This window comes from Pseudopodoces humilis, chromosome 9 (assembly GCF_049639895.1).
Source record: "Pseudopodoces humilis isolate 2021_Gansu_Grassland_sample_001 chromosome 9, ASM4963989v1, whole genome shotgun sequence".
In the NCBI taxonomy this organism is placed as follows: domain Eukaryota; kingdom Metazoa; phylum Chordata; class Aves; order Passeriformes; family Paridae; genus Pseudopodoces; species Pseudopodoces humilis.
In genome coordinates this window covers 2,294,457-2,319,373 of record NC_142208.1, presented here as the reverse complement: position 1 = coordinate 2,319,373, position 24,917 = coordinate 2,294,457, and the positions used below count along the sequence as shown (strand labels likewise).

Sequence of the window (24,917 nt, the reverse complement as noted above, 5' to 3'; positions counted from 1 at the left end):
CTGGAAGGGACTAAATCCCTGGCCTGTTAAGTGCCCCAGCTTTCACCTCCTAACCTGAGTAACCCTTGACCAGACAAATTCTCTTCTGCTTATTGTTTCTTGCCTGCCTGTTAGAAAAGGACACTCTATACAATCCCTGTTGTGTTCACACTTCCTTTCTCAGGGCTGACACTGCTCCCCTGTGCCAGAGCATCCCTGCTCTGTGTCCTCTTTCTGCTCTTTGGTAGGGTGATACCTGATAACTTATCAGGTGCTGACAAGAGGCCTTGACTCTGAGACATTCCAATGTCCAAAAGTCAATATCCCAATACCTGTGTTGCCTGGAAGAAGAATCTTTTCTTTGGAATGTGTTGTGAGAAGAACTCTGGAGTTTCCTGAGTGCAGGGTGTGGGTGGGAAGAAAGAAATCTCTGAACTGTGCCCGTGGTGGTGATTTCTTTATTGTGTCTCTGTTTTCATGAGTTTCTAAACCATGTATGTGGTGGTAGAGGAGGCAAGGTACAAACCAATGCATCTGGAGACCTCTACAGATTAAAAACTGTGACTTGAAAAGGTTTTCTGGATAAAAATGCAGGTTTTTTCCCTTGAGTTTTATTTTCTCAAGCACTAAGGAAAGGAGTCAAAGCTCCCAGTGGAGCAGTTCCTGTCTGTTCCAGCAACACCACAGCTGTGGGCAGTGGGTCCTGTCCTGCACACACTCAGCAATTATTTAGAATTTGACCAGTGCCATTGTTTGATAGGCTTTTTTCCTTTCTTTTTAGATTCAAAAGAAGATTGATGAAGCCTTGAATGATGTCACTTCCAGTTTATCTTTCCTGAAAGATGAAAAGGATTATATCAAGGCGCTGCCGGAACAAGGCATGAGCCAGCCTGAAGTGCTGCAGAAGATGAAAGAGTACAGCTCAAAAGGTGAGTCTGTACTGCAGCAGACACCACACATGATATTTCCTCTCTTAAATGAGTCCCAGTGACTCCTGCTCATGGTTTCAGCTTAAATATTTTGTCCTCTTGTAAATTTTTGTCTGTTTTTCTTCTGGACGTGACGAAGATGCATGAGATCTAATGCTGCATTCAGGAATTTACATTGAAATTCTGTTCCTTCCACAAGAATTCTAGGCTGATGGAGAGATGGCAGAGCTGAGGAGAGGAGACTTATGGAGGAAATTCTCTTTTTGGGTTGCATTTCTCAGCAGTTATCTTGATGTTTGACTTTTACCAGAAATGTGAAGCCCCAGAAAATACAATCAAAAAAAGCAACTTCCAAGTAGGATTGCTAGGGATTTTCCAAGACTGTCACCTCAGTTAAGAGAGACAATGGTTTGTGCCTTGAAAAAGCCTTTTAAGGAAGAGTGATGGTGATGTTCTCCTGGCTTGAGTCCACACAAGCTGTGTCTGACACTTAATTTGAGTTGCCTCTCATGTAAACATGTTCCCCCTGATTTGTGTGCCTGTTACTCCTAATGAGCAAATTTGGGTGACTTCCTGTGCAGAGAAGACACGACTGCCCTGTTCCCATCCCAAATTTGAGAAATGCCTTGAATTTTCTGCTAGAACAGTGCAGCTGCTCCAAATTCAGAAAGAAACAATTTCATGGTCAAGTATCCTGGAATAACTTCCTTCTTTTCTACTGCTGTGTATTGCTAATGTTGCTTCTGTCTGTGTTTTCAATTATTGTTTCCTTCCTTCACTGAGTTATTTTTCCTTTCCTAAAGTCCCCTCTGTTTCCCCATCCTAACCCCCCCAGTCCCCTCTGGAAGTGGCCTGGAAGTACCAGTTTAGGTTAAATTAAATCGAGGTGCTAGCACTGTGGATTTTAGCAGTACAAACTTGGCTTTTCTGTCCCTTCTCAGCTTACAGTGGTGGTGGGTGCTCTTTGAAAGTGGCTTTAATTTAGTGTCCAGTTGGTTGAGCAGCAGTTTGGGGAGACTGCTGGGGATTAAGTGGATTATTTATTAATATAACTGCTTGCTCCAGCTACATGTTGGTTATGTGCTGACTCTTTAGTCATCATTTACTTGCTGTTTGCTAAGTTCACACCATGCCAGGGGCTCAGCTTCACACACAGCTGTCCCTGGGCCACAAAACTTGGGGAAATCTCAAAAGCTGAGTCCTCCTCTGTGGAACTGAGGGGATTTTCTGTGTCCTTTTCCACCCTGGCTGAGAATGGCTGTGTTTGTGAGCCGTGTGCCCTTCCCTCTCTTCCAGGAGACGTACGCTGGCAGGATGGGAAAGTCTCCGGGACAGTGTACAGTGGTGAAGAGAAACTCACCCACCTGCTGGTGAAGGTAAAGTGCAAGCAGGCCAGCCTTGCATCTTCAGAGTGACCAGAAACCCCTCAGAGCTGTTCGAGCATCCCAAAATAAATAGGGAAGATCTAAAACTTAAGTCTGGGAATGGGAATTAGTGGCAATTTGGGCAGCGTAACTGGCCACGTAACCGTCCCTTTGAAAACACCTCGTAGAGATAACTGGAATCTAATCAGATGAGTGCTGTTTTGAGTGAGAAAGTAATTAGTAATTACAAGTGAGCTGGAGACTGGTACTGGAACAACTGTCACTGAGCAACTAAACTCCCCTTGGTTTGAGAAAAAGAGAAGCTTTGGGAAATGTTTTTTTGGCATGACTGTGTGGTCCAAGTCTTAGACAATGGAGCACTGGCATGATTCAGTGGCGTCTTTGTGAGGTCTGTTTACCTGCTCAGGAACTTGTCCCTTTTAGAAGGCTGCAAAATAACCTAAACAGCCTAAAGGTTTGTTTTCAAGTACATCTCCTTCCAGAGTTGTTTTGCTAGAAAGGGAAGTCTGGCCCTCTTGCTCCTGGGAACAGCTTTTGTAGCAGCTGTAATGGACTCTGGTGGTTGCTATTGCTGTTTTCTTCCTCATGTTGACATTTTCTGTGCCACTTTTGGGGAAACAAAGCTCAGAGCAGCCTGTCTGGAGGGGCCTCGGCTTGCATCACTTTGTGGAAACATTCCCTTTGTTTGTGCTGGCTATTCACTGGTTTGTTTTGCTGTATTTTATTTAACATCCCTGCAGTTGCTTTTTGATCTGGACTGCAGGAGGCTGTTCCAGCCTTGTATCCTGCGAGTCCCCAGTTGTGGAATGAGCAGAAATGCTGGTTTCCACAGCCACTTTTCTTGTGGTGTGGGTGGGCATTTGTGCTTTACTGCCTGCTCCAGAACCCCCTCTTAAAAGTAAACTTGAGAACAAGTTCTGCAAAGTCACTTTTTTTTGCCTGATTTGTGTAAACCAGTTGCAAGATGTAGCTTATGTTCTTCTTTAAAAACAGCTAAATCATTAAATCTGTCCTTACCACAAGAGATGGTGCTGTGCTATCACTCCAGAGGTCTGAATGCTTTAGAAAAATATTTATTTTTTCTTTATTTTACCCCTCAGTTTCCCAGATTGTGGCATTTACTTGCAGGCACATTTAAGTCCTGTAATATTCTTATGGTAAAATGCAGCTAATTTGCTTCTACAGTGCACATGGGGAGTTCTCAAAGCTTCATCTGCAAGTCTGACTTTCTCTCTTTGTTTCCTAAAGGTATATGAAGAGTTTGCCTGGAGTAATCCTCTCCATCCAGATATATTCCCTGGTCTGAGGAAGATGGAAGCAGAAGTAGTGAGGATTGCCTGTACGCTCTTCCACGGGGGTCCCAACTCCTGTGGTGCTGTAAGTAACCTGTCTTTGACAGCCTCCTGAACATTTTGGGTATTTTTGACTTTGATAAGTGCAAATGCACCTTGTACTCTCCAGGTGAGCATGAGGGAAAGCTCATTCTGGTGTATTCCATGCCAGCTGTGTGAAGATTGCTTAACTCCTCAGTGAAGCTTTATGGGAGACAATTTCACTCAGAGAAACAGTTCTCTAAACAAGACTGTTTACTTCAGCTTTTTTTTCCCACTCCTAAGTGACACAGGCTCTATGACAGTTGGAGAAGAGAGCTGGTGTAATGCAGCCTGGCTGGATGTCAGTGGGGAATTGTGAACAGAGAAGTGTCACTCTGAGAAGCTTGCCTCAGTTTTAGTCTCTGAGCTGGAAATCTGTGAGCCTGCCAGATTGCTGAGCTTGAGGGCAAGGCCAGCTGTCTGACTGGCTGGCTACCAACAAGCAGGCATGGCATGGATTGTCAGCTGTCCAGCTGGAAAGCTGTGTTTCCAAGTTCTTGTGGCCTTCCAGTGCAAACCAGTTTTACAGCCTTGATAAAATTCCCAGCAAGACTCCAAGTGTGTGTTCTTAAATTGATGCTTTCAGTGTTGGAAGGCAGTGTTGACACAAGAGCTTATGAGCTGAACTGGCCTTGAGTGGGCTTTCCCTGTCAGCTGGAGGCTTGCTTGTGTTAAGGAGTTGAGTACTGGAGTAGCTTTGTAGAAGGTGTAGTTGGGAACAGACTCCCAGTGGGATTAAAGGTGAGCTCAACTCAGTGGGAGCGCAAGATGTGATTACCTTTGAGAGGAGGAGGTGACACCCTCTGACCTGACTTTTCTTCTCAGGACTGTATTCCTTGTGCCACCTTCAAGTTTAGAGGAGGAACGTGCCTCTTTCTTATAAAAAACATTTCACCTCTCAACTCCTTCCCAGCTTGCAGTGCTGAGAACACTGGGGAGATTATCCCTGGAGATGGGCAGGGGCTGGGCATGAAGCTGTTGGAACTCGTTTCTATCAGCAGTTGGCACATCAGCTGATCCAGCAGGCAGAGAGCTGTGAGTCTCTGATGGGTGCTCAGGGAACTTTGCTTGCTGAAGCCTGCACCAGGGATCTTTGGGTTTTGTTGCGTAAAACACGATGTCAGAGTGTCAGCCTTGGCCCCCTGGGTGCTCTCCCACTGGAATGGAAAAGCGGAGCTGCCTCAGAGAGGGTCAGAGCAGGTAAAAAACTGCTGCAGCCAAAGTGAGACCTGCATGAATATACTCTGGGGAATCCTGCTTTTCCTTCTGTCCTCCTCTCGCTCCTGAGGACTGTGCCACAAAGCAAAGGGGGAAGTGCACAACCTGCTGTGGGATCCTGTCCTAGCTGCTTGAACACGGCCCCATTTGCAGGGAGAAGAGGAGGGCTGGGAAGTTGATTGGCTGGAAACGGAAGATTAATTGCACCCCTGTAATTATCATGTTTGATAATGAGTGTTTCCAGTGGACTTTTTTTCTTCCTCCCACTGCTCTTCCTGACTGTGAAGTGTCCAGAGTTGCTGATCTCTGATGGAGAGCTGTGGGTGGGTATATGGAGGTCACATCCTCTTTAAGTAGTTGGGCTGAAAGACTTCTCTTATTTTCTTCTCCCCAGAACTGAATTAACATTTCAGAATAATTTCTGGAGGCTTGGAGAATTACAAACTCAATTAAAAAGAGCATTTTTTTCAAACTGATGATTTGCTTCCTGTCTTGGGGAAGGCCCTGCTGGTGCTACTCCTATAACTGGTGAGACTGTAAAGCAGAGAGGTTTTAATGCCAAACCAGGGAGGGTCCAATACTCTGAGTTATCTTTAAACTAGTCTGTTCAAGAGGGGCTGCTGGCTTGTTCTACTGAGAGGGCCTCTGGTTTACTCAATTCAACTTTTGCAGTGTTGAAATTTAGAACAACTGCTGTTTTCCCCCCTGGACTTCCTCGCTGCCACCTCTGAGAGGCAGAGTGTTGTAGTGCCAGGTACCTGTCCACTGGATTTACTAACCTGATTTAAGCAGCTGCTTGGCCAATTTATTGGTGTTGGTGGCGGTCCCTGAAGGCAGATGGAACTCTTTGGTGTTTCTGGAGAGGGTGTCTGTGTCAGTGCTGTGTGGAAAGCACTAAAAAGTTTCTGTCTGGACTTCTTATGAGGCAGTTTCACTTCCTTTGTGCTCCGATTTGCACAGCACTTTGTGGCAGTAATACTCTGCTGCTCAGTCTGGGAAAAGCAGCCCAGTAACACATCCATGTTGTTCTCAAGGTTTTCTGCAGCCCCCAGGTGTGCAGAATATCTGTGTGGTCCTGCTCTGTGTCGTGCAGACACCTCCCTCAGCAGGATCTCTGGGCAGCTTCCTCTTTGAAGGTGTTTCATAAATGCCAGAATGAAAACTGTCCTTTTTACATTTCTGAATGTTAAATCAGATGAGCAGCTTGCGTTATTCACAGGAGCTGATTTTAGCTGAGCCATGTGAGCTGTAATTCTCCTTCGTTGACATGGGCATAAAAGCTCTAACAATGCCCTGGTGGGGTTCAGACATGCCTTTGCCTTAAATTGCTCTGAGACATGTTTCAAGTTTTTAAGCAGTTTTAAAAGTAATGATTTAAAGCAGTGGATGGATGCTTCCTATTTCTCACTAATTACTACTATTGTTCTTACTTTTAATTGTGCTATGCAAGAGCAAAGAGACAGGAATCGGTGAGTTTGGGTGCCTGGAAGATTCTAATCACGTTCTTGAAATGAATTGGAAGGACTAATTAAGCTCAGCACATAGAAGAGGAACAGGGGAGTTTGTCTGATGTGTTCATGTTCACAAGGTGCTTTGTTTTGCAGTGTTGGCTGTCTGGGTTTCCCCTGTAATTTGGGGAGAAATCACCACTTTTATGCAAGCTGCAGTATTTTTTTTAAGTAGCTTTTTGAACTTAAAAAAGAAAGGGCAGCTTTGAAGCGTAGGGAAAAATTCTGTGTGTGGGTGACATGTGAGTATTTGATGTTGAGCTCTCTGTGAATTCTTCTTCCACTTACTCTACAACTGAGGACAGGAGAGAGAAGGCAAAATCACCAGACACAAGCCTAAACCTCTTGTAGAAACTCATTTGTCTCTTCTTCCCCAAATTCTGTGGCTTCCAAATTTTGGCTGCACATTTGAAGTAGGGAGATGTGAGTGATGTGTCTTGAGGGAGGCTTAAACTGGGCAGATCTGTCAGATTTTGTCTGTAGTGATGAGCAGGTCACCTTGAGAGACACAAGTTGTGGAATTTACAACCTGCAGGTTTCCAGGGGTTTTATGGGAGTTATGACCATGCAGTGGATTGTGGTGTGGTTTTTTACTCTGTTGCCCTAGAAATAAACTGTAGTTTGCTTTTTTGCTTTTTTTTTTTTTTTTAATTCATTGGGTGGTTCAGCTCAGTGAAATTTCTGGTCAGCTTTGTCTCCAGGGTCTGAATGGAGATGCTGAATGGACAGAAGTGGTTCTTTAATGTCTGACAGTTTGACAGTGACATGGCCAAAGGAATCCTGGAATAGGCACCATATCTCTTATTGTAATGTTGGGGTTCCAGAGCACTGGGATTTGGAGGGAGGGTGCAATGGAAGCGATATACTGAGTTTGGAAAGCAGGAGGGATATTTATTCCCTGTGCTCTCTCCTCTCCCCTCCCATTTGCAAAACAACAAATAAACCAAGAACACAAAATGTCTGTTTACTTTCCTTTTCCCCCCACACCTTGCCTGGCCTTTGAAGATAGCACAGGGTTGCAGAACTGCTTAAAACAATGCCTGTTTCCAGCCCTTTTTCCCCTTGGCATGGCCCGAGCCTGTGGACTTTGAGGGGAGAGAAGAATGTGTGTGAGCTCCCGGTGGGTGCTGAATCACTGCGCGTTGGCTGGGTGCCGGCGCTGCAGGCACTGGGGAAGTTGGGTCCTGTGACAGTGATTCAGGCTCTGGCTACAGCAGAACGAGTTTGCTGTCAGTGGCTAAGCTGACAAAGCCTCCCGTAAAGGAGCAGGCTCCATCCCCAGGTATAATCCATGTGGACCAAGAGGATTTTGTTGTGGAGCTGCACTGGGCTAAAGGTGCTGCTCCAGACTCAGGCACTTCTCTCTGGTGGAGACTCTCAATGTGCTGACTGTGGGCAAATTTAGGAAGCTGAGCTGGCTGAAATTCAGCTTTTTGGGTGGATTTTCAGCTGTCTGAACAAGCTTTCTGTGTGGTCGTCTGCATGCCAGTCTGGGTGCCTGTGAGAAGGATCCATCCTGGATCATCTTCCTTACCCTGCATGTGACTGACTGCTGACAAGTGTTGGCTCTGACCTACCAAAAACTGTGTGTGGCTCAGCATTTCCATGCTGGGGATACAGCCAGACTTTGAGGAAAGGCTTGTTCCATATGGAAGGCAAGATGTTGGTGTTTTGGTGTTAGGACTGAAATGGGAATAAGACTGTACAGAGGCTGCTTTTTCAAAAGCAGATTATCTAGGTGAGCGTAGGGAATGCTGCCCAGCAAGGAGCAGGCCTGGTGTTCAGTAACACGAATCCCAAGATCCCCACGTCTTTCCTAGCAAAGTTTTCACAATCGTTATCCTAAGCAGTGTTGCAAGGATAGCAACAAATATGCAATAATCCCATTCCTCTTCTCCCATCCAGTAGGAAGGCAGTCTATCACCAGCTGGGTTTTTTTTCCCAAAGGTAATCACAACCTGACAGATCTTTTCATAAAGGGCATTGAGAAGTGAGTGGCACAGCCCATAAAACCCTTAAAACATTGTGTTCCAGCTGCCATCCATTTGCTTCACTTTTAATGCCAGTGATGTCTTCATCCAGTGTGAAGCTCTGTTAGGTTTTATCTCTGACAGCTGTTGCTTTTAAACTTCCCCCCAAAAACAGGAATTGTCTGTGGTATGACAGTCGCTTCCACACTGCCTGTGGCAGCAGCTGCTTCTGGCTTGGATGGTGGTAGGAACAAATCTTGGCAGGCTGTGAACTTTGTTCCTTATCTCTGTACTTCATGTTAGTCATTGTCACACAGTCAGGCTTGGCATTTTCAGGGTTTGCAGCCATGTCAGCAGGGAAAAACCAAAGGAAAACCCAAACTTCCAGATGTCATAAGGCATACAAATGGGATTGGGTCCTTTTTATGTTTATTTTTGAGGGGGAAGAGGTTAAAAGGGGAAGTTGCCGTTGGTTCAGCAGGTCTGAGGAGCAAAATTAGCTCCCCATAAGCAGTCTAAGTAGATTTTTGATTCCTCGTTTACCTGAACCTCTGTATAATTTTCCCAACTACCCCATATCCTCAAGTTATGGCTCACCCAGTAAGCCAGTCCTGCAGGCTGCTTGAAAAACCAACCTCACATTTTCCCAGGTTAAAATATTACTAGAAAAGGTTGTACCCAGCGTCCCCTGCATGCCAGAACTCATAAAAGCTGACCTGCAAGAGACCTCCCACTTGAGGAATTCCTTCCTGTGAAGAGTTTAATTTATGTATTTGCACCAGCTCTTGAGTTCAAGAATGCAATAGTAAACCTGTGTGTGCCTTCCTCTCTTCCACCTCCTGATGCAAACCCTGTGGTCAGGGTGAAGAGGGCTGGGACAGCAGGGTTAGTGGGATCCTGAGGGACTGGCTGGGGAGAGGAATGCACAAATTTCTCCTGGTGTAAAATTTCTCGTGTCCCTGAGGGCTCAGAAGGTCTGGTGTTGAGGAGACCTTGGCTGGCCTCTGCAGAGAGGAGGTGGGAGAGAGCTCCGAGTCCTGCAGCATTCTAGTTTCTGGGAGGGTTTTGTGGCTCAGGAGTGGTGCCAACCCTGAGCTGACTCCATGCCTCAGCATGGCACTGCTCCAGACCTAATAAACCCTGCTGGACTTCAGCTGACTTAACACAGAATCAACTTTGTTGTTTCCGTATACGTGGCATAATTAATCTGTAATGCAGATAAACAATCCCCAGGTAATCAAGAGCTTAAGTACCCGTAGTTTGGTGAGATGAGGTGACTGTGCAATGTGGTTCCCCTCCTGCTGGGCTCTGGAATTCTGTACTTTTTGTTCGTTTTCCCTTTCCCTCATCCCATTTAAATGGAGGATTCAACATTTAAAAGTGCATTTTCAAGCTGAGTGTCAGCTGCCTCTTGCTGTTCAGTGGCTTCTCCTGCTCTTTAAACCCTGAGTCATCCTGTGCACTTCTGAAGCAGAGGCAAGAGTTGCTGTGCCTGCATCCCTATTTTGCTTTTCCCTTCTGCAACACCCATTGTTATTTTTCCTTGTTTGCTTCTTTTCTGGTGACAGATGACATCAGGGGGGACTGAGAGCATCCTGATGGCCTGCAAGGCATACAGAGACCTGGCTTATGAGAGAGGCATCAAACAGCCAGAAATGTGAGTGGTGCCACCGCAGCTTTTTTCTTTGGGGGCTTGTGGGATTTACTGTCCCCCTTGTGCCAAGTGCTGGACCTCAATAATCCTTCATTTCATAGCTCATTGCTACCTATTCCTTGTCTGTCTCTGTCTGGAGGAGAGAAACCTGTGTGGAAAGAAGAGTTCAAAAGCACAAGAAGTTTTAAAGCAGCTTGAGGGGCACAGATGTTGCTGGGGGCTGTGCTGAGCAGCTGTAGTTTGGCAATACCTGTTTGCTGCTCTAGACAGCCTGCTCAGATCAGCTCTGCTCTCGAGCAGAGATTGTCAGGCCCTTTGAAGTATTCAAGGGGTTTGATTTATACAGATCAAAGAGGGCTTAGTCTGAAAACTCTGAGGCTGGAGTTGGGCTGGTTGGAGCTCAAATGAGGAATTGTGCTAATTATTACACTGCTAATGGAGGATTTGCTGTCTCTAATGTGCTGCCTCTTTTCTAGATGGTGCATGGAAAATATTTCTCTGGTTAATTGCTTTGAGGGGAAAATGTAAAAGGAATTGAAACACTGGTGGTTCTTTTCTTCCCTCTCAACATTTAAGGCTCTGATAATGATATGAGGCCTCAGAAAACAGGGTTAATGAAGGCTGTTCAGCCACTGCCACTCGAGATGGGAGACAGCAAATGTTATATTCATTTGATCTTTTCCTTTTCCAGGTTGGTCCCAGTGAGTGCCCATGCGGCCTTTGACAAGGCAGCACACTACTTTGGGATGAAGCTGATTCAAATACCACTGACCAAGGCTATGGAAGTGGATGTTCAGGTATCCCTTTAGTCTCTCTCTGTGAGGGAATTAACATTGCACAGCAACTAGGCAAGAAATCTACCCATCTTGCTACCCTCAGGTAGCAAGTCAGTGAATAAAGAGGGAGGAATAGTTTCTGTGAACAATGAAAAACAGCACAAGTAAGTGCCTGTCATTGCAGATGAAGTTGTATTTGAAATAACTGGATGTTATCCCTTTGTCCCATGGGAGTCATTCAGACTCAGGTAATTTATGTATTTCATAAATAGCCCCAGATTTCAGAGGGGGGTGAATGAAAATATTGTGGTATTTCCAAGTGGATGATGAGAGGTTGTTGCTCGTTGCTTTCCTCTCTGTACACTTTTATGCATTGTTTTTTAAGACCAGACTCTGCATATTCTTACTCTTTATCTTTCTTGGCAGGATGGCACTTGGTAAATGGAATGTGAGCATCTTCTCTCTTTAAATCTTCAGGCAATGAGGAGAGCTATCTCGAGGAACACAGCCATGCTGGTCTGCTCTGCTCCCCAGTTCCCACATGGAATTATGGACCCCATTGAAGAGGTGGCAGAGGTAGGTAGGATACCCCTACCTGCAGGAACTTGTGTGTTGTAGCAGTAAAACCAGCACAAGAAGAGTAGAGGGGTTCCAGGATGCTGAGCAGTGGATTTGGTGGGGGGATCTCACTGGCTGGAAGGTTATTACTGTCCTCAAATGAGCTGTTGACCAACAGCAGGGTGTGTAGGATGCAGCTTGGGATTGAGGGGGAATCTCAAAAATTTGGTGAGACAAACCAGAAGTACTTGTTCTTTGCTACCTGAAAGGAGAGAACACCTAAATGGCTCACCTGGTGAAAAGGCTTTGATTTAGGGCCTGCTGGTTGTAGCAAAATTGATGTGGAAGTCTGAGGAACGCTTGGAGGGAGTAGGAGTGAAAGGGCTGGGATCTTATTTTCTGAACACACCTCTTGATTTCTTTCCTCTCTGTGCTCCAGTTATTTATTTTGTATGTGACCAGGCAGGGCCTCTGACCTTCTGTTCATTTGGCTCACGCCTTTTTACTTTATTGAGGATACTCCTTTCAGACAATGTTGTCACAGTCCTTTGGCAAACACACCAAACTACCAAAAATGCCACGTGGTTTTTCCTGTGTGCAGGAAAAGGCATCCCACAAACAGCCAGCCCTTCCACATCACCTTGAGAGTGGTGTGATGCTCTCCAAGGGTTCAGTGAACATCTAACTGTAAAATGCCAAACTCATTTTGGTGACTGGAGTTTGGGTGCCCCAGCCACATCATTATGTTCTCTGATCTTTTGTTTACACACAGCTTGCAGTGAAGTACAAAATCCCCTTCCATGTGGATGCCTGCCTGGGTGGATTCCTTATTGCTTTCATGGACAAGGCAGGGTTCCCCCTAAAGCGTCCCTTTGACTTCCGTGTGGAAGGTGTGACCAGCATTTCTGCTGACACCCACAAGGTAAGGAAAGGGCAAGAGGGTCTTCCAGTGCTTACATTTTTGGGGTGTGATTCCTCTTGTCATCCTTGCCTTCAGGCATTTTTTCCCTACTGTGTGGAGGAGCACTGAGGCGCAGGGGTAGGGGCTGCTCTGTTCACGTGCTTTGTGCAATGTGCTAAAGTACAGAACTCCTCAGGTTGGAAAAGACTTCCAAGGTTGAGTCCAACCTGTGACCTCACGTGATCAATCAGACCAGAACACTGAGTGCCACACCAGTCATTCTGTGAACACCTCCAGGCATGGAGACTCCACCACCTTCCTGGGCAGCCCCTTCAACCCTGACAGCCCCATTTTCCTCTTCCACAAAGAAATTTCTCCTGATTTCCAACCATAACCTCCCCTAGTACAACTTAAATCTGTGTCCTCTTGTCCTGTCATTTGTTTTCTCTGAGCAGAACCTGACCTCCCTCTGGCTGTCCCCTCCTGTCAGGGAGTTGTGCAGAGCCAGAAGGTTCCCCTGAGCCTCCTTGGCTCCAGGCTGAGCCCCTTTCCCAGCTCTCTCAGACGCTCCTGGGGCTCCAGCCCCTTCCCAGCTCCGTTCCCTGCCCTGGACACGCTCCAGCCCCTCCAGGGCTCTCCAGGGCTGTGAGGGTCCAGAACTGGATGCAGCACTCAAGGGCCCCCAACACTGCCCTGCTCCTGCTGGTCACACTATTCCCGATCCAGGCCAGGTGCCATTGCCACGTGGGCACACGGTGGCTCATGTACAGCCACTGCCACCAGCACCCCAAGGCCCTCTCCAGCTTTCCCCCAGCCTGGAGCTGCAGGGCTTTGCTGTGACCCCAGGGCAAGACCTGGCACTTTGCTTTGCTCTGCCCATGGATCCAGCCTGTCCCAGGTGTTCTGCTCTCCAGCAGATCCACAAATGGGATCTTGGTGAGGATTTGGATACATTCCTGTGTCCTCTTGCTGCTTTCTAACCCTTTCTGTGCCCCTTGCAGTATGGCTACGCTCCCAAGGGCTCCTCGGTGGTGCTCTACAGTGACAAGGAGTACAGGAAGTACCAGTTCTTCATAGCCCCTGACTGGCAAGGGGGAATTTATGCCTCCCCCTCCGTGGCAGGCTCCAGGCCTGGTGGGATCATAGCTGCATGTTGGGCAACCCTGCTGCACATCGGAGAGTCGGGCTACGTGGAGGCTACGAAGAGGATCATTACAACAGCCCGTTTCCTCGAGTCTGAGTACGTGGGTGCCTCAGAGTTTGGATCCTGCTCTTCAGCCCTGGGCTGGACCCCTCCTCCAAAACTGCTTTTGTTTTCCCCTGGTACTTTCTTGGGGGGACCTACTGGGCAATTCTAGGAGAACATTTGTTTGTGCCCAGATAGCTGAGGAACACAGATGGGAGGGGTGCAGGCACCTTTATTCTGCTTGGCTTTGAGAATTCCTTCTGCCTCAGCCGTGGCTGAGGGGAATCTGGAGGGAGGACAAATGAAGGGTTATACTCTTCCTTGTTGGGATGCTTAGCTGGCTATCTAAGAGCTGATTTTCTCTGCTTTTCCGTCTTCTCTCTTTTCCATTTCTTCCTGAGTTTACTTGACTTTAGGGTATGTAATGACCCAGATCCTCTGGGAAGTCCCAAAGGCTCGGGCTGGGTGCATGATTTTTGGGTGGGAATGTGCTACCACCTGTTCCCTTCTGTAGCTTATCCTTTAATGCTCCAGCTGGGTGGACAGAATATCTGAACCCTGTAACCTTGATCAGTCATTTCTTTTCTCCTCCTTCTTTTCAAGGTTGAGAAAAATCGACAGCATCTTCATTTTTGGGAAGCCAGAGGTGTCTGTCCTCTCCATTGGCTCGGACACTTTTGACATCTATCGATTATCTAATTTTTTAGCTGCAAAAGGATGGAACTTGAATGTCCTACAGTTCCCACCAAGGTGAGTGTGTGGAGACCAGAGAGTGATGGATTTAGCCAGGGTATGCAAGATGGTCAACTTCAGGCCATGTAGCTCTTGTGATTTGCTGAGTACTTTTGTCCATAGCTGATAATTTGTATGTGGAATTTTCCTCTGCAGAGCAGGAATCACTTTTGTAATTGCCATTATACAGCAGTGAGGATAAAGTAATAGTAATTTTAATGAGCCTGGCAGAGGACATATCTGAGGCTCCCTTTCTGTTTACCTCTATATAATACAATCAGAGGAATATAAATAACCAAGGCTCTATCTCATGTTTAGTTAACTGAGGGTTTGTAGACTAATTTATTTATTTTTATTGTCTTCTTACTGCCCACTGAAGATGAAGGAAATTAAAACAGCAGTGAAGGGCTGATGATTGTCAATGTAAAATTAATCTTTGTCACAGACTTTCCTTAAGTGGGAAGTTGGGCTTCTGTGGGCAAAGGGGGCCAGTGGTCCCAGATGCAGCTGTACTGAAAAAAATTTTAACTGGCCATGTAAAGCCAAGTCCAGAGAGCTTGAGGGGATAGCTCAGAGGTGGGTGTTTCCTTCTGGTGGTGGCTTAGAAGCTGCAGAGGAAGGAGAGGGAAATGATGGCAGGGGTCACCATGCATGCTGGCAGCTGCCTATTTCTCACCAGAGGTACCTGGAATGAGGTGAGAAACTTTAACCTAATTGTGAAGTCAGGAAGGAGGGAAGAAGGAGCTGGTTCTAGCAAGCATTTAGCAGGGATTACCCTTAGTGAGTGTCTGTTTTAAGGAGATAGACAGTTATCACTGGCCACAGAAGGGCTCAGCTGCTGTTGGGTGCTCAGAAAACGTGGAGCTGTGTGTGCTGGAGGTGGTTAATCCCTGCCCTCTGCCCTGCCTGCCCAGCATCCATCTCTGCATCACGCAGCTGCACACGAAGCCCGGCGTTGCTGAGCAGTTCCTGAAGGATGTCAGGGACAGCATCCAGGACATCATGAAGGACCTCAACGCCAAGACCACCGGCATGGTGAGGAGCCCAGCACACAGTGAGGGGGGGTTTGGGCTGAGGGTGTTTCTCCTGTGTAACAGCCTGCTCTTCTCTGCTTAGGGAGCCATCTATGGAATGGCACAGTCGGTCCCAGACAGGAGCCTGGTAGCGGAGATTTCCCAGGCCTACCTGGATGGCCTCTACAGCACGGATGTTCCCAGCAGTGAAAAGCACATGAATGGCTCTCCCAGCCACCACTGACTGTAGTGCAACAATCGGTGCCTTGCCAGCGAGCACTGGGGTGGTTCCAAAGGTTTCCTAGGGAAAGAGATTGCAGTTCCTTTGTTCCTACAATTGCAGGCCTGAGGGTGGCTTGATCTGGAAATAATCCTTCCCTGTCTTAGTCTGTTCTGAAATCTGCATTGTTTTCATGCCCAATTTCTGTTTTAGGGCTTTTCCTCCCTCCCCCCTTGCCTGTTTTCATCATGGCTATTGATGGTGAATTGAATGTCCATTCCACAGCTCCGAATTCCTCAGGTATTCTGCATGTCACTTCATTCCATGTTGTTTCTCCTCCTCAGACCTGGTATTCAGCCAGTGTCCAGCCAAGTGTTAAATTCGAGTTCTCACATTGTGTTCCATGGCTCCAGTCTTCCCGGAAGTTAATGGTAGACAGTAAATTGGAAATTCTGTTTTCTCTTGAGTATTCCTGTAGGCTGCTGCATTTAACAGACCATGCTGGGAGCCTTATATCTGTGTAATGCAGAGCTGATAAATTGGCAGAGGGAAGGTAGTGGCCTCCTTTTGAAATCCCCTCTGGAGATCTCAGTGAGACTGCAATCAATATCTACTGAGGGGGAGAAAAAAGCAACACAAAATCCTTTTCTGGAATCTCTTGGAACAACTGCAGAAATAGAAACCAAGCAGGTGGTGTAGGGAGAGGAACTGGATGGTACTGAAAACCCCGGGTACATCGTGGCTGTTTTGCTCCTCTGCCTCTTGAAGAAGACATGCCTTGACCACCCAGGAATGCTGTTTTCCCTTGCACAAATCTGGAGGGAGGTGCAAAGCTCATTTCACTGTTCAGAACTTGAAGGTTTTACACTGTCCCCTCACGATGCTGTAGCAGAGCCAGCCAGGCCCTGGCCCATGTCACAGCCAGGGACGTCGTGCATAGATGTTTTTTTTACCACGGTCTTTTAGTATCAAAAAGGTGACTTTTGTAATAGCAGTAATCTCAGCTCTTTGCACTGATTCTTTTAAGGCACATTCTCAAAAGGGCATTCACCATTGTGCCTTGATGCTTCTCTGGCTTTTTTTTTTTTTGTGACATGCCAGGGAGGGTTGGAGGGTTCAGCTGTTTGACCATGACATTGTTTGTGGTCATTTCTTTATGGTACTAATTCTGAAAACAAACCTCAAAGGCAGGCTGGCCTCAGAGGAAGCACCCTTGCCTGTTAGGTAGGAAAGTAGTTGCAATGAGCCAAGTCCCTTCACAGTATTACAGAGATGCTGGGAGAAGCAGAGGAAAGGATGCAGCAAGTCAGAGGTGTTCCAGCCATGGGCACGTGGCTCAGCCTTCCTATTTTTCCCCACCGTTTTTAGTGTGAGAGTTTTCCTTGTGAGGCTGCTGTGGCCTCAAGGACAAGCCAGAATCTCTCAAGTTAATCCTGCAGGGCTTTCCCATGTTTCCTCTGAGCTTTTTGCATGGAGCAGAGAGGCGAAGACTTCACGCCGTGTCTGCACAGCCCTGTGCAGGGCATCTGAAGGCATCTCTCTGCTGTAGCCTGTCAGCCTGAAGCTGAAGCGCAGGAATTTTAAGGAATGAGAAGGTCACTGACAAGCTCCTGCACAAACCAGCGCAGCCTTGGGCCCAGCCATTGTGGGAAGGATCCTGGCTTTCCAACAGCTTTATTCCCTGTGCTAAGAGACACAAGCATTTTGGCCATCTGCCCTGAGCTTGATGACTTCATGTAAGTCTCTGAGCCCCTTTGAAATCATTGAATTGCCCAAGACTCTCTTGATGGTGGTATCAGCTCTGGCAGTTTGTGCTGGACCTGTTTGTTCTCTCAAGGTCTTGCCAATGTGGCCATTACTGTATCTCTGAGTTTGCAGTACTTTGGAGACAGTCTTCAGCGTCTGGCTACTGTGATGGTTCTCTTTGGAACCGAGATTTGACAAAACGAAACAAAAAAAAAAGGGGAGGTACTCTTTCTGTTTCTGCTTTAAAAGAAAGAAGGGGTGGGTGGATTAGGGTAGGTTGAAGGAGAGCAAAACTCCCTTCTCTTCCTTCCCTGGTTGCGTTTTCCTCCCAGGAATTAGGTGGATCTAACAGATCAGTGCTCCATTTCACATTTTTGGATGTTTTTGAAGATGTTATTTGTAAGTCAATGTATTCTATTCTAGGCTTTGCTTATTAATAATATTTGTGGGTTTAACCGTTCCATGTGTATTTGTCCCACACTATAAATGTAATCCTGTGGTCGGGAATAGGCCACTGTAATTCCCTGGTGTGTAGTTTTTATTCATCCTTGTCACCTAACATGTAATCTGCATCTACTTTATCATGCCAAATGGTCTTGGAAAAGTGGATTTACAGGCTGTGTGATTGTTTCAAAGACAAAAAGAAGAAGAAGAAGAATTTGATGAACTGGATTATGATCTGAAACTGGACGGTACTTTTAGACCTGGGGGGGATCCTTGCCCCTGTTAATTCCTTTGGGATTTTCAGCTTTTCCAAGCGGGACGCTCAATTTGTTGCTTGTTAGAAAGCACTCCCAAGGGATTCACCTGTTCTTAGGTACTAGAATGAAGAGTATCCAATGGGATGGACCAAGAAGAGATATGTGTCTTCATGCCATGGATTTCATCTGCACTTTTCTGATGACTTGGGGAAGAGGGGAGCGGAAGGGTTGCGTACAACACAATAATACCTTGCCCAATAAATCCATGAGGACTTTTGAATGGACAAATGGGATGAGTCAATCTGATGGCAGTTTTCTGCTTTGCTCTGATTTGCCACTGTTGAACTGGAGGCTGAAATAGCTGGAGAGCTGGTGAAAATGGGCCTGCATTTTAGCTATCTAGGCTCACTGAGCTCTTCTTTTTCTGCTTCAGTACTTGTTTGAATGAATGGGGACCTGTTGTTCCTGGAATTTGCTCCTGCACAGCCTGGTCTGTGACAGGGAGGATGGTTTATGAATCTTACTAACTCTGCCTGAGGACTGCTCTGTCCTTCTGTCAAAATGAAGGTGGTGTCCATGTCTGCATCTTGTGTGTCATGTTCCAGGATGCTGGAAGTTTTAAGAGCTATGGATTTTCTATCAATACTTTGTAGAACTTTAAAGGGTTAAAAAAAGAGAAGAAAAAAATACCTGAACTGAGTGTTTGTAGTGTTTTTCCCCGGACTTGTGCTGAAAGCAGATGCTGTTGGTTTCACATGGGATTGTTCATTGTATCAGTGAAGATCTTGGACCACCAAATCCACCCACCCTTCCTCTTTTTGGGAAGTGTTCCACCCTAAGCAGCCCCTGCCCTGGTGCCATGCTGCTTTTGTGCCTTTTGGTTGTACTTTGCCTGTGTTTGTGCCCCAGCTGTGATTTTACAAGAGCAATTTTTACCTGCCCTGGCTTTGATCATCTCTTTGTCTTTCAGACCCCAATTGCTCTGAAGTGAATGTACCTGCCATTTCTGTGTGAAGTTTTTCTGTGGCAGGGGCACCTTCTGGAGAGCAGTCAGGGCAGTACCTGCCCTTGGGAAAACCTGTTGGTGTCATTTGATCAGGGAGGCCTCTTTCCAAAAAGCCATCAGGTTAAATGAAATGTTTATTGTAAACATTTTTGGTTGGTATCCTACTAAAGGCTGGCTCCAGTCGGGGTGAGACCTGGATGTAATACTGCTAGAGAGGGGTTACAGCAATGACAAATTGCACAGCACCTTGCTGCTTGGTTACAGAGAAGCTAGAGGGTTCACAAAACACGTTTTAGGCAGAAAGCACATCCCAGGAGGTAAGGAGTAACAGGGGCTGGATGGGGGCAGGCTCTGGACAGATTTACTGGTGCAGTGGTGTAACTTGACTCTGGAAGGACATCGACCTGTTGGAGCCAGTCCAGGGGAGGCACCAAGATGGTCAGAGGGGATGAAGCACATCTGCTATGAGGAAAGGCTGAGGGAATTGGGATTGTTCAGCCCAGAGAAGAGAAGCTTTGGGATGACTTAATTGTAGCCTTCCAGTGCCTGAAGGAACCAACAAGAAACATGGAGAAGGACTTTTTACAAGAGCATGTAGTAACGGGACAAGGGGGGATGGATTCACACAGAATAGATTTAGATGGGATATTGGGAAGAAATTCTTCCCTGTGAGAGTGGCGAGGCCCTGGCACAGGGTGCCCAGAGCAGCTGTGGCTGCCCCTGGATCCCTGGCAGTGTCCAAGGCCAGGTTGGATGGGGCTTGGAGCAGCCTGGGATAGTGGAAGGTGTCCCTGCCCATGGCAGGGGGTGGAAGGAGAGGTGATCTTTAAGGATCCCTTCCAACCCAAACCATCCCATGACTCTTATGATATGACTGACTTCTGGTAAGAGGCTCAGCACGTGGGTGTGGGATCACATGGCTAAGAAAGGGTTTAAAGATGGAATTTGCAAGATTGGAGATGGATACGTGCACCTTGAGAAGTGCCTCCATCCATCTGAGCTGCGCTGGGGAGGCTGGCGAGGTGCTGGGCTGTCTGGATCCAGGATCTAGCTTGGAAGTGGGAAAATGCTTTTTGGGTGCAGCCATCTAGGCAGGACTCGGCGGCACAGAGGGTTTTTGGCTGCGTGGATCCCTGGTCAGGAGAGGGAAGCTGCCACCTGCTCGATGAAGCTGGCCAGGTTGATGTCTCGCTCCGATAAACCTCCGCAGTCGTGGGTGCTCAAGGTGATGTGAACCTACAGCAGACAGACAGGCCAAGGGTTGTTGACAGAAACAGCAGGACTGGATTTCCCAATGCTACATCTGATGAAGCAGTAGCTCCAAACTTGTTAGCAAGATTCCCTGGGGTGGCAGAGGCGCTCTGGCACTTTGCCTGGATTTTCTCCTTCCTACAGCTCATCCTGGCCACAGGCTGTCACTGCCACCTCTGCCTTGGTCACAGCAGCCACCTGTGCCCATTTTCAGCTCACTCTTTCCCCAGAAGCTTTTCCTGTGGCTGCTACTTGATACAGGTTTAAAAAAGCAAGCCTGGTGCCAGCCTGTGGCAGCTGCTCCTCAGCTGGACGGGGAAAAAGGAGGAAGAAAGGATCTGTGATAGCTGTAGGCTGGCTGTGATACAGGAGTAATAGCTGAGGGAAGAGGTCCTGCTGATGAGAACAGGACCTGTTTTATCCCTCAGAAAAGGGAGCTGCTCCCTGAAGTGCTCTGCTTTGTCCCCACCATCCGTGTTGCTTACCTTATTGTACACATTGAACCATTCGGGATGGTGATCCAGTTTTTCTGCCTGTAGAGCCACTCTGGTCATGAAGCCAAAGGCCTGAAGGGTAAGAAGGAAAGTTATCTCTGAACTACTTACCCTGCAGCATATTGGTTTTCACCCCATTACTATTAATTTTACGCTGCCAACCAAATGCAAGGCCTGGGATATTCTGGGAGTTTTCTATGGGTTTTCCTCCTCCTCAGGAGTCTTCCCCAGACAAACTCTATGCCGGGTCGAGCACTTTGGTGTCTTGGGCAGGTTATGTTGCTCAGCCATTCATGTCAGGAGTGACATGGAGGGCTTTCTTTGGCTGAGCTTTGCAGAGGGGACTCCCTGCTCCACAACCTGGCTGTAAAACTCCGTGCCCCTGGTGCTTGTACCCGGTTGAAGTCCTTGAAGTGGAACTCTTTGAAGATGGCATCTCTGCCTTCCACCTCGTTCCACCCCACAGCTCGCAGGTTTGGCAGCAGCTGCTCCCTCTCCTCCGTGCTCAGCCTGTGGGCTTTTCCTGCCTGGCAAGGAAAGGAAAGTGAAGAGGAGCAGGTCAGCGTGGCAGAAGTGGGATGAAGCAGATGTTTAGAGCAGTGAGGCAGCCCATGGGTCGTGGGGTTATGGGAACATGGAGGCAGCTGCAGAGTGGGTGGGAGGGTTGGAATATCAATGTCCTCTGCTCCCTGCCTGGAATACATCCTGCATGTACCAAGGAAGCCCAGCCAGTCCCTTCTGTCCTCTCACCTGCAACACCTCCCACAGTACCTGAGGCACTAAGAAATCATAACCTGCATGAAGTTAAACTCCCAAAATACATTTTCTTTTACATATAATCTTCTGGGGAAAAAAAAAAAAAGCTTAAAAAGCTGAAGCTCTTGTGATCATTTCTAGATCTGAGAGCTGCTTTAGGGTTCTCCAAGCAGGAGGGCTTATTTATTTATTTATCTATTTATTTATTCATTCATTTATTGTGAGCCTGCTTTTGAGGAGAAAGAAGTGTGGATCAGAGATGAGTCACACTAAGCTGCAGTTCAGCTGCTTTTTCCATCTCCTTTATATTACAATGGATTTTAAGAGGCTGTTTCTGCCTGTGAGGAACAAAGGGCAAGAGGGGAGGGATTGTGGTTGAGCTCTGCCTTGGGCAGAGCTGCTGGTACTTAGTTTTTAAGGGGTGGTAGTGGGGAAGCAGCAGTTCTTGGCTTTGAGGAGTGTTTATAGGCAGAGATGAAACTAAAATTAAGCTCTTGGGGATGGGGGCTGCCCGAGCCAGCTCTGCTCTGGCTCAGCGGGGAAGGCAGGAAAGAGTGCAGAGGGGCACTGCTCTCTGAAATATTATGTTCTGGCAATTAAAATTCTTTCACAGAATCACAGATTGTTCTGAGTTGGAAGGGACCCACAAGGATCATCAAACTCCAACTCCTGGCCCTGCACAGGACAGCCCCAAGAATCTAGCCGTGTGCCTGAGAAGTCCTTGAGCTCTGGCAGGTTTGGGTGAGTTGATCTTTCCAGTTGGTGATGATGATATAGGCCTCTTTGCAATTTATTTTCTTTTATGTGCTGTAGAGCCAAGTATAGCAAGCCAGATATGAGTTTTGACAAATCTGACCCAGTTTTTTATGGGTATTTGGTCAGCAGCCCCTTGAGACACTTTGCTTGGGCATCATTTCTCAGAAATGGCACCTTAAACAACAGAGCAACTGAGGCAAATCATCCTCTCCTATGGTTTTCCTGCTCACAGGATGTACAGAACCAAAGAACCAGCTGTGAAACGAATGTTTTTGTGTGTGGTTCTTGCATGTTTTTGGGAAGATTGGAAAGGTGATACCCCATTCCCATGGCTGAGTGGTTGCCTACATGTCTGTGTATCCATGACCCTTAGACTGCACGGAATGCAGAGTGCCAGGGTGTCACTGAACCCTAGCGTGGGGTGGAATGCTTTCTCTCCCCCTGGCATTGCAGCTGCAGGATTTTTGGGGAAGGCCTTCCTTGCCTCTGCATATTTTGGACAATCCCCTGCCAGCCCCAGCTCTGTCACTCCCTCTCCACCCCCAAAATGTCAACAGAGCGCTGGGCTGGGAGGGAAGGCAGTGAGTAAACACGACTTAGCTCAATAAACCCTGAGCCGTTGCCCTTCCCTGCTGATGGTGTGATAAGCTGGGCACAGGTATCTTAGCAACTGGATAACGTGGGGACAGAGGATGGCTCTGCACAGGGCGCTGCCAGGGGGGCACCCCTGGGGGCTCTGATGGGAATAGGGCAGGGCTGCACCAGGATTTGGGACCAGGAGCTGGCTAAAACCTGCTCCTTGTGGGTGCTAACGAGAGGAGCTAAGGTAAAAGCTGGAGTTGTTGTTTGGAGCAGAGGGGTATGGATGCAGGGGGCTGGGTTCCAAACCAGCCTTCCCTGGGCAGAGCAACAAAGGGACATGGTGCAATTGTTCTTTTTCTCCGTGGTGTAAGTGGTGTAATTGTTCTTTTTCTCCGTTGTGACTCTGTGGGAGGATGGCCCCCGGGGCTTTTTCCAGTCCAGCTCCTCCCAGCACCAGGGGAAGGCATGGATGGCTGAGGTTTGGCCCACAGAGCACACAGAGCCAGCTCCTCTGGCTGTGCCACAGGGCAAACCCTCTGCCTGGAGCACTCCCCCTGCCCTCCATCCTGCTCCAATCCATCCTTCTCCACCCCAGGACATTGGCCAGCCTGCTGCTTTTGTCAAGAAGGCATGTTAATGCCTTCACTCCTTTAAAACGCACTCTTCTCATTAGGGAAATGAAATTATTTTGTTTTTTTCTGCTGGTCCTCAACTGCCAAAAAGTTGGGATTTTTATTTTTTTTTTTGCCAGCAGGAAACCAAGTAGATGCGTTGTGAAACTGAGGGAAAGGAACAGCATGGAAAATTGGGAGACTCTGAACCCTCATTCTCTAACTAAAATCTTCCCTTTTATAGAATCCTGGAATGGTTTGAGTTGGAAGGGACCTTAAAGCCCATCCAGTTCCACCCCCTGCCATGGGCAGGAACACCTTCCACTATCCCAGGCTGCTCCAAGCCCTGCCCAACCTGGCCTTGGACACTTCCAGGGATCCAGGGGCAGCCACAGCTGCTCTGGGCACCCTGTGCCAGGCCCTCCCCACCCTCACAGGGAAGGATTTTTTCCTAATGAAAGGTGGAATTTCCACCTAGGAGAAAGTACAGGAGTCAGCCCTGGGCGGGCAGGCAGGGCTGGACTGGTGCACTCCACAAGGCCCACGGGCTTTTGCTGCTGTGGAAAAGCCGATTTCCAGCCGGGCCGGGCGTGTTGCAGGGCTGTGCAGATGGAGCACACTTGGGTGGTCGTCCTTGCCCTACAGAATGTGGGGAGGGTCACTGCTGGGGGACCTTTTCCCTCCTCCTTGCAGAGGAATGAGCCTGGAGAGCGCTGCCTTCGGAAATGGAGCAGGAGCCGGCGGAGCTCCCGCGTTACTGATTAACCGCAGCGCCCTGCTCCTTTCCCCCTTCCCTCCTGCCTCTCCTCGGAGCCTCCAGCTGCCGCTGGAGCATTTCTGCCTTCGAAAAGGCAGAACAAGCAGCCGGCTTTCCCCAGCAGCGAACTTACCATGGCCCGCGGCTCTCCGTGCCCTCCGTCCCCGCTGCGGGTGGGGTGATGCTCGCCGTGCCGGATCCCGCCGGAGCCGGGGCTCGTCCGGGATGGCGGGAGGCGTGGCGAGGCTACCGGGTCCACCCACGGCCAGCCGAGCCTTGCCAGCACTGGCCACCTGCCTGTGAGGCCGCACGGGGCCGTGGGGCTCCGGGGATGCCCAGACAGGCTGTCTCGGAAGCCCTGCACGGCACGATGCGCTTTCCCCCTGAACCGCGCACCCTTCTGCTGCGGGTCGCTTCCTTAGCCCGGGGCACAAGGAAAAGGTGGAGCGGCATGGAGGGGGCAGCTGGAGCCAGCACCGCTGGATGCTGCTGGCAGCAGGTGTGAGGAGGGTGATGGTGCATCCCGGAGCATCCTCGGCTGCGTTGTCTGGGACTGCCCGGGGACTGAGAACCGTGGGAATGGGGAGGAAGGAGGCCAAGTGCCCCACGCAACATTCCGAGCGTTCTTGATGTGTTTTCTGCCGTTGCGAGGGAGTGGTGTGTTCATGGATGCTGAGTGCTGCTCCCTGGCATTTTCCCTCTCCAGGCCAGATGGATTTGTGCCCATGTCCTGCAGCTCGTCGTCTGCTGAACCCACTCACATGACGGGCACTTTTCCAGTGCTGACAACAATTTTTTACTGTGCTGGTGTACGTGGCAGACAGAAATTCAGCCCCCTGCTATTCCCTCATGGCT

At 48.2% G+C, this 24,917-nt stretch overlaps 2 protein-coding genes across 3 annotated transcripts in view; one reads left to right on the top strand and one right to left on the bottom strand.

Moving 5' to 3' along the window:
- SGPL1 (sphingosine-1-phosphate lyase 1) overlaps positions 1–18,544 on the top strand; it is a 30,107-nt gene extending 11,563 nt beyond the window's left edge. For both annotated transcript variants that reach the window (XM_005530526.3, XM_088059879.1), the window contains exons 4-14: positions 761–908; positions 2,205–2,284; positions 3,542–3,670; positions 9,931–10,019; positions 10,708–10,813; positions 11,270–11,368; positions 12,123–12,272; positions 13,253–13,491; positions 14,041–14,187; positions 15,084–15,204; positions 15,286–18,544. In XM_005530526.3, the coding sequence (XP_005530583.1) occupies positions 761–908; positions 2,205–2,284; positions 3,542–3,670; positions 9,931–10,019; positions 10,708–10,813; positions 11,270–11,368; positions 12,123–12,272; positions 13,253–13,491; positions 14,041–14,187; positions 15,084–15,204; positions 15,286–15,426 (1,449 nt within the window). In that variant the 3' untranslated portion in view covers positions 15,427–18,544. The remainder of the gene's footprint in view (positions 1–760; positions 909–2,204; positions 2,285–3,541; positions 3,671–9,930; positions 10,020–10,707; positions 10,814–11,269; positions 11,369–12,122; positions 12,273–13,252; positions 13,492–14,040; positions 14,188–15,083; positions 15,205–15,285) is intronic.
- A 427-nt stretch (positions 18,545–18,971) lies between these two features.
- Positions 18,972–24,445, bottom strand: PCBD1 (pterin-4 alpha-carbinolamine dehydratase 1). The gene is made up of 4 exons (XM_005530525.3): positions 24,196–24,445; positions 20,996–21,127; positions 20,592–20,672; positions 18,972–20,091 (listed from the first exon to the last, which is right to left on the bottom strand). Exons 1-4 carry the CDS (start codon positions 24,196–24,198, stop codon positions 19,993–19,995), a joined length of 315 nt encoding a protein of 104 aa, XP_005530582.1. The 5' UTR covers positions 24,199–24,445; the 3' UTR covers positions 18,972–19,992.
- Between the last annotated feature and the right edge of the window lie 472 nt (positions 24,446–24,917).